General features: G+C 38.6%; 1 protein-coding gene across 4 annotated transcripts in view; it reads left to right on the top strand.

The window, feature by feature from the left end:
- Positions 1–15,522, top strand: part of PTPRO (protein tyrosine phosphatase receptor type O) — a 131,271-nt gene that overhangs the window by 82,973 nt on the left and 32,776 nt on the right. For all 4 annotated transcript variants that reach the window (XM_040563116.1, XM_040563128.1, XM_040563095.1 and 1 more), the window contains 5 exons: positions 1,137–1,257; positions 3,643–3,836; positions 6,142–6,253; positions 11,510–11,661; positions 14,268–14,388. In XM_040563116.1, the coding sequence (XP_040419050.1) occupies positions 1,137–1,257; positions 3,643–3,836; positions 6,142–6,253; positions 11,510–11,661; positions 14,268–14,388 (700 nt within the window). The remainder of the gene's footprint in view (positions 1–1,136; positions 1,258–3,642; positions 3,837–6,141; positions 6,254–11,509; positions 11,662–14,267; positions 14,389–15,522) is intronic.

A 15,522-nucleotide genomic window follows, 5' to 3' on the forward strand; every position in this document is an offset into this window, starting at 1 on the left:
TCAAATGCAAACACCTAGAGCCAATCTGTGAATAAACAAGATATCTGTAAAATTAAATGTGTTCACTGAAAGTAGGTGAAAGGTCTACATAGTTATTTGTTTCTTTTTATCACTACAGATATTCATACTGCCTCTAATCAAATTTTATCATATTATTATACCTGAGATTATTAATGGCTGTTGGTTTGAATTCTCCTTGACAAGCTGAAAAGGGCAAAATTTAGTGCAGAGTTCTATTCGTTTCTACAATCATGCATGAATTAAGTGATTAGCTCTTGAAAGCAGCTGTTAAAGACAAATTCCATTCCTCACTAAACCTGTGCTTACACTGATGTATTTATGTGCATCACAGTAAATCAAATGTGACTGTGATATAGATTGTGGAAATGTTGCAGAGAAAATATTAGTAGGAAATATCAGCCTGCAGTTCTAGAAGGAGTGCATGACATCTCTTCCTCAAAGCTCCTAGCTGTCTCTTCAGAAGAGTTTTCATACTGTACCAGACCAGGGATCACCTGGTTAGGTACTCTTACTCTAGCTCTGGCCAATACCTGGGGTGCCACAGCAGCAGTTTGAATGCCAGTGTTTCAATCAGAAAAGAAAAATCAGAAGGTCTCTTCATCAGTTTTTGTAGTGCTGTGCAAAAGAGGCAAGAGAGAGTAATTCCTCCCTGATTTCAGCATTCGGTCATTTAACACTTGTATTTAGAAGACAAATTTCCCGTAACACTGCCTGTTCACATAGCTGCAGATGAATTGGATGTCTGATGAAAAACCTCAGGCTTTTATTGAAAATACACTGTCTAAATACTCTAGCCTGGATAATATCACCTGTATATGGATAATATAGCCTGAATATTTCAATAAGCCTTGGCACTAGGAGAGAGTGGCTCAAGTGGGTCTGCGGTGTCACAGCAGACCTTACACAGCAATGTAAGTGTGATTCTCTGAGCCAGATCATTTGTGAAGCCAGTCCTGACCACAGTCAGAGTTTTGTCATTTTGGGCTTAATTGAATAGAGTTTTAGCCACTGGCACATCATGCCTTCAGTTAACTGAAGCAGTTCAACTACAGCCTCAATATTCTTTTAACTGACCAAGTAAATACTTCACATCTGATGTGTTCCCACACTATTAGGTGAATTCAAGCAGCAGCCTCATTGAGAATCTTGTTCCTGGTGCCCAGTACCAAGTTGTGGTTTACTTACGGAAAGGACCATTGGTTGGACCACCTTCTGATCCTGTTACATTTTCCATTGGTAAGTCCTGTATTTACTGTTTGAAATGTTCCCCTTTTTTTACCTTTTCCCCTTTTTTTCCCTTTTCCCTAATATACGTAGTATATTTATTAAGCTGTGAAGCCCATGAAGGAGTACAAACAAAATTGTCACGTTGGTTATTTCAAATGTAATGAACTCTTATTGAGAGTATTTGTTTTTCTTGTGTAGTCTAGCTCATTAACAAGGTGGGGAAAAGCTCCTTTGGCGAGAGATGGATATTTCATATTTAGACAATAGATTATTACAAAACCTAACTAGACAACAATTATGGATTCATATACACAGGACCCTATGTAAGGAACTATCTTCACTTTTGGCCACATATATGTTCATCTCTAACAGTGCTTGTGCTCTGTCATTTAGGGTGGGAGTCACGTCACTTAGGTGTGGCCAGCCTAAGCTGCAGGTAGTCTGTGACCAGTTGAGAAGTGTGGGCACCTCCTAGAGGGGAATCACTCCTACTGTCTCATGAAATGTATGAGATTGCTGTTAAGACATTTGTAGCAAATGTACTTTATGAAGAATGTAATGTGATCCAGTCTGAAGGCCATGGTGCTAAAAGTCAAGAGAACTGGATTATCTTCTCCAGTACTATGACCATCACCAAACCTGATTTTTTTGAGTTAAGCCATGTATCTCAGTGTTCTCTGCTTGGAGATTTGAAGATAAAAAGAACCCTCTAAGAATGAGAGTGACATTTTCAAGAATGTGGTTTCATGACCTACATGCAGAGCTTCTCTCCCCGTGCCTGTAATTCAAGATTCCATCAAGCTCCTAACTAAAGAGTGACTTAGGATAGGGTTTAGTATCTTTTAGCTGCAGTGTCATTTATTTTTTTAAGGTTATCACTTTAACAAAATGTAATGAGAAAGGGCAAAGAGAAAGACCCAGAGTATAGAATTACATTTACAGAGAAATATTTAACCTTTAGTCTCCCAGCTTCTCCTTTTGACAAATGGTTTGCCTTGTGGGAGAGCAGGTGGCTGAAAATTAGAGATCTTCAGTATTTGTCACTCTACTTCTCTGTGATCTGGGGAAGAAAGCAAAGGAGAAAACAAGCAAACAAAGTTAACCTGTTAAGAGGTGAATTCTGTAAATAAAAGTAGATATGTAGACTAGTAAATATGGTGAGAGCCTTTTCATTCTAGGCAATCTGCTCAAGTATTTACATAAGCTGGGTTCAAACAAAAATTTGAAAAGATAATACGATATAGTTCAGTAAACAAAACAAAACAAAAAAGGTAAGTTAGTAAATATATAACCTTATTATTAAAAACTGTACCATTGAACATTTTTTAGAAAAGCTTTGGATTTTATTTCTCCCTGTATTTACTTCAGAAATCTGTAAATTTCTATTTTCATTTGGGAAAGTGAAACCATATATTCCCAAAATAAATAAGTTTCCTCATTTTCTCCACTTCTCTGCCTCATCACAATCATGAACAGTTCTTATTCAACTAGAAATGGTAATCAATTTCTAAATAGAGTGTGTCATAGGTTTCTAATTATAAAGAGGATATTTTCTGAAGTAAAACAACAGTTGTATGAGTTTTCATTTCATTACAGGATATTGAATTTGATATTAAAATAGTAGAAATGCAAAACAAACTGTTCTGTGAAATTATCAGTGATGGTTAATGATGAATGAAGCGGAAATACAGTAAAATACACTTTAAAAGTATTCAGTTCTGCATGTATTTATCATAACCTTCACTTTAACTCTGTGAGTATTAACAGTTTATGGAAAGGAAAAAAAAAAGATCAAGTAAATGGCAACCGATTTTTGAAAGGAAATGCAATCACATGCCAACATGGGCTGAAGTAATCTGGGTGTTCTTGACTTTGACCCTGCATGCAATAGTTGGGGCTCTGCAACCCCAGCAAATGCTAGCAAAGTACTTATTTAAGTAGCCTCACTGAAGTCATGAAAAACGATTGCTTTCTAGACAAGTAAGGGTTGCAGAACTTGACCCTTATTTGACATATTTCAAATCATTTTACTTCTCTTTCCCAGTTTCATCATCTGTGAGGCAAGAATAGCAATTCATGACAGCACCTCTAGGTTCCCCAGGGAAGGAAGGACAGACATAAAAACTGTTTTCTTCTTGTGGCCTTTATCTTCCAAAGTATTGTGGCTTTTGATGCTTTTGTTTTTGAGAATTCAACCTGAAATATCTCCTAAACAGCCTGATTTTCAAAGTCAATGGAAGCCTCTTGTCATTTTGGAAAAAGTAGACATAAGAAACAAGGAAGTTGTTAGGAATTCAAATCAGGAACAGACAGAACTTGTTTAATGAAAGATTTTTTTTTTAAGTGTAATTAATAACAAAAAAAACATTACTAACCACGATTTCTGGTTTGTAGTGCCCACTGGAATAAAGGATCTGACACTTTACCCTTTGGGACCTACTGCTGTAGTTCTGAGCTGGAACAGACCTTTTCTTGGCGTGTTCAGGAAGTATGTTGTAGAAATGTTTTACTTCAACCCATCAACGATGACCTCTGAGTGGACAACCTACTATGAAATTGCAGCAACCATCTCCCTAACTGCCTCCGTGGTAAAGTGACCATTACTGACTATTGCTTTCTCATGCATATGTGATGCTGGCACATTGGGGCTTTTCCTCGTGCAGCCTTTCCCCCATGAATATGTATACATGCCTTTAAAACTGGAACATTTTTTTCCAGGCAAAGTAGAGAAAATGTCCAGGATGCTAGAGGTATTTACTTTCCTAAAGTAGGGGAATGCAGCTGAATGATGCTAGAAGTTAAGCAGAATCGGAGGTAGAAGATGAGTCTCTCTTTTGTTGACAAATGGGCACGTTCAGCAATTCCAGAGGCAGCTTCAGTTTGTAGGTCAGTTTGTCAGTCAAGGCTTTAACCAATTCCAGCATCTCCTCAGGGGGAGTAGTCCAAAGCCTTATCTGCATAATGAATATTGATAATATGGATCTGGAGCTTGCAGGCTAGACTTGCAGTGAGCTATCTGGAGCGCATAGCTGCAGAGATGCTCTTGTGAAAATAGACTTCATATTTTTGAAGATGCAAAGACATACACCAGCTTTTCACCTAGGCACAGATCATTTTCTAGAAGAACATGCACACAAATCTCTGCAAGATTGAGTATTCAACAGAAATTCCATGAAATTTTCCTCTTACTTTCCATATTTTTCTAGAGCAGGTGAACAGGTTTTATTCAGACTTTGCCATTGCACAAGACAGTGAGCAGTTTTAGCTGAAATTAGTTGTTATGAGTATGCAAAAAGGATAGCAATAACTTTTGCTGCTTGTAAGAGCCATAGTCATTTACCGTAATTCATTTGTATAATACTATTTGTGTAGTAATTTCGGCTACAGCGGCTTAACAGTAATTGGGTACGAGTGTAAATCTAGCACATAAATCTCCAAGGAAATTAAAAACAAAAATAACTTACCAAAGGAGTAATTAATATCTTGTAATCATGACGCAGCACAATTAGATTAATACCTGAGTGATCCAAGTCATCTTCAAAATAATACCGTCTTCCAGAGTAAATGTGGTTCATTAGAAAATGACATGATATTGCCCATTACCATTGCAAATCCTGTTCGTGGAAGCTAAGGGAAGTTGGCTTCCTTTTCAACTCCTTTGAATTTTTTAAAAGAGTTACCCTGAATTAGAGAAGGAGCATCTTCCCGTTGTGTTATGGCATTTAACATATAAGTAAGTACTGCTGAACTTTTACTTGGGATCACTAGCAGTGCTCGAGAATCCCACCTGTCCCACAGTTTTCCATACGGTCAGTAAATCATTTGATATCTCTGATAGTGGACTCTGAAGCAACAGTGCCAAGCCCAGTGAGGAGGCAGAGGATCAAAAATCAAGCTGATAGCTTAGATAAAAAAACAATTTCCTGAAGGGGTTATCACTTGGTCAGGAGTGTTGGAACTGAATTGGCCTTTCAGTCCATTTAGTTGCTTCATTTATTTTTTACTCTGAAGGTTATTTTAATGTTATCAAAACAATGTTGGTATTACCAATATTACATCAGGAGCATGTCAGAAGAAGACCAAGCAGCTTCAAGGTCTCGGTGTTAATTGGATATAATTGTTTCTAAAAATCATAATGAGAATAAGCATCAAACCCTGTATGTGGATTGCCTTGTAGCATCTGAAAAAAAGACCACTGCAAACAGCAGAGATTTGTGAAAAAAGCAGTTTCTAAGTCGTTGAATTTTTTTTGTTCTTATTTCCTATTTGCTTTTATTTTGAATTACAAAATATCATTAGGATTTTCATATAAATAATTTTTTTCTGTGCTGGCATTGGAAGTATTTGAATTTTAACTTAAATAACACATGATATTGCAATATAAAATACATTGTATTTTATACTTCATTTATATCTCATTTGTATTTATATATATAATTTATGTCTCATTTATGTCATATTTCGTATTTCTTTTATAATAAATGATAATACAATATGAAATACACTTCAAAAATCTGAAAAGAAAAAAGAAGTCCTTTGAAGTGATGACATCTGAGTCAAAAACATTGTTTCTAGTTTGCCTTGAAAGTCCATTTAATCAAAAAAGAAGAACCCATGTTTCAATGGGAGGTTCCCATGGTGGGTAGACCTGTGACCATGTGCCCGTGGATAAGCAGCAGTGCTATCACAACCATGTTCGGTCTCACTGCACAGATTTTTGAATAAATCCAAATGCCACAGTACAGTGGTTACCACTGGAGCAAGAAGTGCTTCCTTAGTAAAATGGTGCCATATGTGGGCACTAGGTTTATAAACATTGTCTCATTTTATAAGTCATGTCTTGTGCTGGTGAATTTTCTGCTGAGCTGCTCTTTGTCTTTTCTCGCTCTGCAGAGAATAGCTAACCTGTTGCCTGCTTGGTATTATAATTTCCGGGTCACCATGGTGACCTGGGGGGACCCAGAGCTGAGCTGCTGTGACAGCTCCACCATCAGCTTCATTACAGGTAAGCAGCCCTCTGAAAAGACTGTGGAAATGATGCCAGGAGCAGGAGTGCTGAGAAAGTCTAACTTGGATGCTATGTTTCACCAGCAGATACTTGCAAGTTAGGGTATTTAATAGCTAAGGGGGTTTTGTTCTTGTTTGTGTTTTAAGGAAAGCTCTGATGACTGCTTTGGTATATATAATTTTCCTGTGCAAAGCACAGTGTTTAACTGCTTTGTTCCAGTCTTCTTTCAGCTGAAGGCATGGCTCCAGAGAGAGCCAGTGATCCTGCTTGTCTTCTATGACACTGTACGTTTTACCCACTGAGAAGTTTATAGATAACAAACCTCCAAATTCACGTTATTTGTTTAATATTGTGAAAAAAATCCGTATATTTACACTGTTTCCAAATGTTTTTCTCCCCTTTCCTCCTCCCAGTAATCCACAGATCAGACCGTGACTGTGGCAGCTTAGCTAACAAGGAGTTCTGTGCCCTTAACGCAGATCGAGGCAGGTAGTATGTTTAGCAGCATGTTTTTCTTGTGCTCCAATCTTGCCCTTCCTGCTGGGTGCATTTTGTTTGCACACCATGAGGAGAGAAGGGTGCTTCTGTGACCAAGGCATCACACCTGTGCTTGATATGTTGATGTTGTGAAGCTGCGGTGCTGACCATCTTTATTGTCCACAATATAGATTCTCAGCTGAAGCAAATTGATACAACCCCACTGATAGCCCTCTCCCAGCTGGGACCGGTTTTGCATTTAGCACACTCCCTGTCTTCTGTCAGACAGTTTGGGCTCAAGTCTTCGATATGTAAAATGAATGCTGTTCCCTCTCTGGCTAATCCAAGACCTCCTGTAAGCTCATTGCCAAGTGTTTCTAGCATCCAGGCTGCTTAAGTCAAGGCTCACTATCGAACCGTTTTGCTTTTACCACCATGTAGCTCACCTTGCAGAAGTACAGCTGATTGAAAGCAGTAAATAATTCAGATGTGCTATGAGAGGAAATAAATATGACTCACTCTTCTTTTCCAGCTATAGAAATCACATTATGAGGGAAATCAGGCTATGATTTCCAGCTACTCCCTCCTAAACAGATACTAGCCTAGACACAGATTTTCTGTTTGGTAAAAGTCTCAGAGGATGTAACTGGGGAAGGGAACTGAATACAACCCCTTTGTATTGATGATTAATATAGTTCCTGTGCCTGACAGAACCATGAAGGAAAAATGATCACTGTGTTGGTTGAGTCCTAGCTCCCCTGAAGTCAGCTGAAACCTCCCATCCTGAAATACCTGATCCTAAGCTATACTGGGACAAATCCTGGTGCTTGCTCTGTCTATCAGAAACTCGCAGCACCCACTGGGGCCCTATGACAAGTCTTCAGTGACATGCACTGTCCTTTGGCATCAGTCATCTTTTCTGTTTCACTCTAAGGAAGTAATTTTCCAGATGGCTGGCTGCTGTATGTAGGGGGAAATGTCTTTTCCAAATGATTTGGATACCAGGTTCAGCATTTTAGAGTGGAAATGTTCCAGCGGGGCCCTCACACTTTATGTCATGTCTTTAGAAACCTGCAGCAAAACTTAGGAAGATGAAGGTTATTCTAAAATATAAGGATTCATCAGGATCATTTTGTATCTCCGTATGGGGAAAGGACTTTTACTGCTGTCAGATGAAAAATGTATCAGTTTCTTACCTTGCAGACATAGACAAAATCAGAAATGGATGAAGATACCAGATAATATCATCCATTTGTGATTAGCGAAACCCCTTTTCAGAAAAATCATCTGGTCTTACATTGAAAATATCCAGAGGGGGAGAGGCCACCAATCCCCTCGAAAGTTGTATTTAATTTCTCTTATTATCAAAGGTTTATCTTTTGCTGCTTATCTGAATTTTCCTATTTTTAATATCTAGTCTATGATTCTTTTTACACTTTTCACTTATTAACTGAAGAGCCACAAATCTTTTTTTTTTTTTTTCTTTTAAACCTTTGCACTGAATTTAGCTTCACTCTTTTTTCTGTTGATAAATTGCATCCATTGAGCTCTTCAGGTGCTCTCTCAGTAAGATATTTTCTCATGCTGCTTTTTTTTCCCCAACTCTGCCTTGCTAATTTTTACTGTCTTTACCAAAGTACATGAAAACCTGCACCTAAAATTATAGTACCAGCCTGCTGAATGCTCCCAAAGAGGCAAAATCAGCTCTCTATTCAATGCTCTCCTGTTTGTGCATCTCAGTGATTACATTTTCTATGGCTTCACACTGGAGGTCTGTGTGATTTGCTTCTATTTTGTCCCTTCTAAATCCTTCCTAGAGTAACTACTTTCCAGAACATACCATCTGAGAAGTGCTGCCTGCATTCTTTTTTCCTAAAGATTTGACTTTGCACCTGGCAGTCCCAAATACATTTTGTTTGAACAGGCCCAGTGTAGGGGCCAACAATTCAAACCACAGCCCTGTCCAGATCCTCTCCTCTGCCAGTCGCTGTGCTACTTGCGTGGTTCATCAGCTGTGCTTTTAATTATAGAGTATTGATGAAAATGTTGAATACCAGTAAGCCAGATTTTAAGGGAAGAATCCTGATAAATAAATCCAGATTGATCAAATGACAAGGACTTATCAAAATACAATCACCATTGAATGTGAGCATTAAATACTCTCCTGCCCTCTGATTACGTTATTAGTTGAATACTCTTCATTTTTATCCTGGGACTACTGTCAGGCTAACTTGCCAGACAGAGGCATGCCAATTTTTCATGTCTGCAGATTTGAAATGTTTATCCCCAGTAGATGCACTTTTACACTGTTTCAAGTTGTGAGGAGACTGCAAAGTTCTTTATCACCCTCAGCCTGTTTCTTTCCAGAGCGGGGGCAAGCAGATGTTTTTATGGAGCACTTGGTCCCTTTCTGCATCATTCTGAATAACACTACCTCCTCTGCACAGCCTGAGAAGGTTGCCAAGAATTTAAAAAAGAAAAAAAAAAAAAGGCCAAAACTAAACTTTAAAATACTAAATAGCAGGTTTTGCGATCTTCTTGACAGTACACCATCTGTCAGTTCTTCTGTGTATTGCTGGGAAGCTAACCTCTGTACCTGGAACATAAGCCTGATTTTTAAAACACAGCAGAAGGATCACCTGGGAGTTTGGGACCACACCTTGCAGCAAGCTCAGGGCAGACAAACCATTTCCCTAGCGCAGAATCCCACTGCTCACGTGGAGCCTATAGCTAGGCAGGGGCCCTACAGAACCACAGTACCTGGAATAAAGAGTATTAGAAGAGACTGGGTGATGTATAGCTCTCTCTCACACCAACTGTTTTGATGTCTCCAGAAGAGTGGGGAGGGAGGCCTGGGGGCCCCAGACTGCTAGTAAGTAAACACTTGCCAGAAACAGCATTTGCTCTCTCAGGCTCCTGCAGGAACAGTTGCCTGATGTTGAATTAACACAAGGAGAAACTGTGGCACTGCTGGTGTTGCTGTGGTGACTAATGAGTTTTTAATGCCACCTGCTGTAAACAGCTGGATTTAAAGCAATCATAAGAAAGGGCACTTTAGACCACCAACATTTTTGTTTACTATGAGAATGCTTTTAGCTTTGGAGAAGCAAAAAAAATGGAAAGAAAGGCAGGCAGACTGTCAGTGTTGCTGAGTACAACCGCATCTGTCCTTACTGTGAAGCTCTTTTCTTTCAGTCCAGTGGATGCTTTCAGCTGTCGCTTCTGCCAGACAGGCAATGAGCTGTAATTTCCTACAGTCTTTCTGTGCCACTCAGCTCCCAGTGGACAATGGTGCCAAGGGAGTTGAGCACATCAGTCCTGGCCAGTAGTCTCATTTCGTATACCCTGCAGGTTCTGTTGCTAAATATTTAAGACTTTGAGCTACGTGAGCTTTGGGAGGGCAAGCATGTCATCCATATCTAGGTATGTTAGGAAATTAGTAGTAATATATAAGATTCTTGCTGGTAGTGACCTTAGATTGTAAAGAATACGCAATCCATGATAGGGATGGTCTGGAAACTGTAGAAATTAAAAGAAATATTGCTTTAAAGATTTTACAATAAATGTCTGCTTCCTCTCAACACCATAAAAGGGCGTTTTCAAAATGAATTTGAGAGGAGGGTCTTACTAAACGTTTCTAAATGGCTCTAAATTGTTCATGCATTGCATTTTCTGCCTTTCTCAGTAACTACTTCAGTAAATCTCTGTTCTCTGACAACTGTCTCAGTGTAAAAGTCAGAAGCCTTCTTGAAAGCAGCAGTGACACCTTGTGGTCCCGTCGATCAGTCCCCTGCTCCCAGCCCATCCTGCCTTCCTGTGGCTGCTGGCACCCAGGGCTCTGCCAGAGAGCAGGGCAATGGCTGTCTCTGCAATTAATAGAGAGAAGCATCTCCAGGGGGAAATTCTCTTCCTCCCGTTAAATACTTACTTTAGCAGGAAAGCTCTGGAGGTTGTATGGTTATCTTTCTCCTTTGGCTTCACAGGGAACCAAAATTTTGCTGGCCTGATTGCAGTTTCAGGGAGTGACCCACCATAAGCCAAGCCTTAGAACAGGCTCACAGGGTTGTGGTGGGGCGTACAGAGGAAGAGGAGGCACAACAGCTACTTTGCCTACTACCTAATGACATAGTCAAAAAGTTGCCGAATGCCTGTGGACTAGACACTTAATGCTTAGATGGCTGTCAGCTGACTGCTGCCTTCTCTGGTGGTGGGACTTTCACACTGGGAGCAAAGGGAGCCAAAACTTTTCATGCAAAAAGATGTTCTTTGGCGAAGTGCAGGTTTGGAACATTTCCTCCTAGGAAGATGCAAATTCAGTGAAGAGGTATTTATTTTTTTCCCATGGAAAAACTATCCAAATTATTCAGTGTGACAATTCTTATTTATTTCTCATTGAATATCACTGTTTTTCAGTGCTGTAACACAGTGAAGCAATATCTGAGGCTTTTAATTTGACTTTGAATTCCATTTACAGATGTTAAATCAAAAAGTGGTTTGTATCAGTCACTAGCTTCATGCTTTTTTTTTTTCTTAGCTGAAAGACTGCAAACAAAAATATACTCCTGTTCCAAACGTTCCTAAAGGAAAATGCTATTTTTCAGTTCTTTCAGTTACTACTCAGGTGCCTGCATAAAATGCAGATGACTTTACTAATATGTTTCTGCTCTCTTCGTGACGCTCTCTTCCCAACAGTATCCTTTGGCAGAAGTTTATTATTGGACTTGGTAATCAGTTGTGCCAGAGCCTGTCTGTAATATATTTGTCCTCCTCCTTCAGCACCAGTGGCACCCGAGATTACCTCGATAGAATATTACAACCAACTTTTGTACGTCACTTGGTCCTATGGAGGAGACAGTACTGACCTCTCTCATTCCAGGATGCTGCATTGGATGGTCATTGCGGAGGGGAAGAAAAAAATCAAGAAGAGCGTAAGTGTGACTAGGAAAACTGTCGTTCTCTTACTGTTTTGTTTTGTTTTGTTTTTCCTCAGTTGATAATTTCATATTACACAGTTTGAGCAAGATTGACAGAAGCCTGGTCAGTTGAAGTTATTTCATAGTGTGAACATGCACTTCTAAAGACTCAAGTTCTCAAAATAGCCAGTAGGCAAAATGCTTCTATTGTGATCCTACACAAATTTTGATGATTTAGGTTAGAATTTAGAAATGGCTTATTAAACTTCTGAACTGCAGACAATAGAACGTGAAGAGTGTTTTTATAGAAAACAGATAGTCCTTTCAATTTCTAGTTAATAACCTAGACTACACTACTGGCTGAGGGTTTTTTTAGTTCATTCATACCAATTGCTATAACTTCCCTTTTTCTATTTGAATACAAGTTCCACTAACTGATGAGATGAGAATTTCACCCAGAATTTATGCACTTGTTAGAAAACTTGCCAGATGTTATGAAGTTCTTCTGAACTCTTTCAGCCAATTTAAAAATCACTTAGGAAAAGAAATCTGGGTTTTCCAATTATGGATTGAAGTCACGCTTTAGCAGGGTGCTGAGGTGCATGTTTGAACTGAAGGAAAAGAGCAGCCCCTGGACATATAGTGAGATATGTTTGAAATATTGGTGGAGCGCTGCAGCGCAGGAGCATAGTAACAGCAGCACAGCTTCATGCAGCCTGTGACCATCTTCAACACCGTTATTGAACTTTTAATCATAGACAGGTGGAAAAAGTGTTTGGTCTTTTCCTAAGAAAGGTTTCCCTTCTACAGCTGAAGGACTCACCAGATGCTGAACTGGAAGTGAATTTTCAGCATAAGTGCAAGTTCATCACCAATTTTTATTTGAGTTTAGATGGAACACTGTAGAATTCATTGGATTCCTAGTGGCTGGAAGAGTGCACCCATCTGGAGCTTGTTGCACCATGAATCTAATTACATGATTAGTGGAACTGTTCAAAAACATGACATTTCAGAACGGCAGAAACTTCCAATATTTGGATCTTTGTTTCAAATGAGGAAGAAAACTCCACATTTTATTTTTTCCCCACAAATAAAGTATTCTAACAATTGAATTCTAAACAATTTTGCTGTGATTTCCCTCCCCTCCCTTCCAAAAGTCACGTTCTCAGTAAGATAATTATTCTTTCAAGAAAAAAATCTGACTCCTGTGCCACAATTTCTGATAAAATAGATTTGAATAGAAAATTCTTAGATTAAATAAATATAAAATAAACATTGAATATGAAATTAAATGAAAATGAATATTGAACATGAAATCCTTAGTTTAAACAAAGGATTAAATATAGAGAATATTTACAATACAGGATGTCTACAATAAAACTTCAAAACTGTCTTGAGGAATATTTGTCTTTCTGTTATCTTCAGGAGAAGAGAACCCGGCAAGTACACTTTAGGAAATTCCTACAACAACATAACTTATGGTACCTTGCTAACTTTTATGGTACTGCTTATATTTGTAAATATGGATGCATCATGCTTGCAGGCTTAAGGGTGTACCTGTTCTCCTAAGCTCTGTTAGTCACTTTCAGAAATAGTTTCCTTTATTTATTTAGGCTACTTATTTATTACAGTTAAGGTTGCTATTATGATTGTTTTTTCTTCTAGAATTATTAAAATTTATAGATAACAATCGGGTGATTATGACTTCTTCCTGTTTGTATATTTCTGAAGACTCTGGAGAAATTGGTTAGTTCTTATATAAGTTACTAAAATAATGTGGATAGCTCTGTTAGTATTCATTTAGAACTGTCCATCCCTCCTGGATCTGAAAACTTCAGACTGAAAGTTAAGTGACCAGCATGAGATCATGAATGTACCCTTTGTAGTTACACTACACATCCTCTGAAGACAGTCTGTTGCAGTGTCTGGGTTCTGCATCTTTCTCCATGGCCTTGGAGAAATTGGTAGCTTACTCACACCTACAATAAGAAGAAGGTATTCACATTATTCACATATTTGAACTTTAGCTCAGTCTTGGATCATATCTGGTTTCAAATTTGTGGGTGACTCAGGTCAGTGCTCAGTATGGCCTATCTTACCCCATCTGTCATCAGGCCCTGGGTTCTACTGTCAAGTCAGTGGGTCTCCAGATAGGTGTTAGACTTGCCCAGACAAATTTAATTTGCAGGTCCTTAGGATATATACAGGCTTGCCTATAAGTATCTTGTGTACTCTTCTTAGGAGTTTAAATTCCTTTAACATCGCAACAGACTCAACTCAATGGTTTGGTAAGATTCTGCAGAACTCGAAAAATCTAGATGCAAGTGTATTCTCAGATATGTGAGAGAGATTTTATTTATTCATTTAATTTTCACTGGTCATGTAGAAAATACAGTCTAAGATTGTTTTCTCTCTGCATCGTGGTATTCTTCTAAGCATTATGGCTTTCTGTTGTTGGTGTCAGTGGGAACTGGGTCATGTAACAAATCTAAAGTATGCAGAAGAAATCTGATGATTTGCGCAGAACTTCCTTTATCGTGCATTAAGTGACCAGATTAATTTTAGAAGAATGATGTCTGGTTTGGGTTGTATTTAACAATTGGTGTCTATAATTATTGTAGGTAACACGCAGTGTGATGACTGCAGTGTTGAGCTTGCCTCCAGGGGACATTTACAATGTTTCAGTGACTGCTTGTACTGAAAGAGGCAGCAATACTTCCCTGCCCCAGCTTGTGAAATTGGGTAAGAAATGTATGCTTGTTTGCAAGTTGTAAACTGGCTCTTTCTCACATTAAACTCCAGAAGTAACTGTGTCAGCAAATTCAGCATCTTCCTCATTTCGGAGTCAAGTACCTGTGACTGCATTTCTTTTGGAAAGCTGTAATTTTTGCCTCACCTTGCTGTGAAGATTGTCTCATTCCCGTATGTGACCCTACTTCCTAAAATAGTATTACTCACAAAGAGCAAGAGTAGCAGAATCTAACTCTAAATGGAAGTAGGAGTCAGTGCCTTTCTGGGAGAACTACTCTGCTCCATATTTATTTTCCTAACGTTTGAGCACACGCAGATTTTGGGAACAGAGACTTGAGATTCGCAGCTGAACTTTTCAATACAAAGAAGAACATTTCTTGGTTTTGGTAAGCCTATTTCTCAGTTTGTTTTCTGCCTCCTTGTCAGGTTTCCCTTTTCCTTTCCCCTCTCCCTGGACTTCTCCAACACCAATGTGCATCTTTAAATATAAATCAATTAGATTATTTTTTTTTACTAAATAGATTAATTACAATTCATGGCTGTGGACCCAGCATCTTTCTAAGAGAAAATTGTGTAACCTACTCTAAGAAACAAACAAACAAAAAAGACATTCTTTTCCCTCTGAGGAAGACTGGACAGTATACCATTGTACCTGAGAGATTTTACTTCATTTTTGCACACACATAGACTTGTAGAGCCCTAGATGCCTAAAGCTGTGAAATGTTGAAGCATGTTTTACTGCTTTTACAGGCATTAACTCCATTTTCAAACTGGATTATCTTCTCTACACACGTAGTAAACCTTTCCTGAGTGACAATGAAAGGAATGATTTTAAAGGTTTCCATAATTTCTAATTGAATTTGTGGTCTTTGAGTAATCATTGTCAATTTATTTTTTTCCATAGCTCTCTTTTACTCAGATCCATAAAACAGTGCTGGGACAAATAGTACAACCACAAGAATCTGAATTCCTTCCACATCTTTTCATCAAGGGGAATATTTGAAAGATGTAAACAAATTCCATGGATTTTCCCTTCCCTGTGCAAGTCCTGTCCACTGTTTTCCCCCATGGCTGTGTCTGTGCACAGTTATGTGAGTGTGTTCATTCCCAATGGGAGATAAGTAT

The sequence above is a fragment of the Cygnus olor genome, chromosome 1 (assembly GCF_009769625.2).
Source record: "Cygnus olor isolate bCygOlo1 chromosome 1, bCygOlo1.pri.v2, whole genome shotgun sequence".
In the NCBI taxonomy this organism is placed as follows: Eukaryota; Metazoa; Chordata; class Aves; order Anseriformes; family Anatidae; genus Cygnus; species Cygnus olor.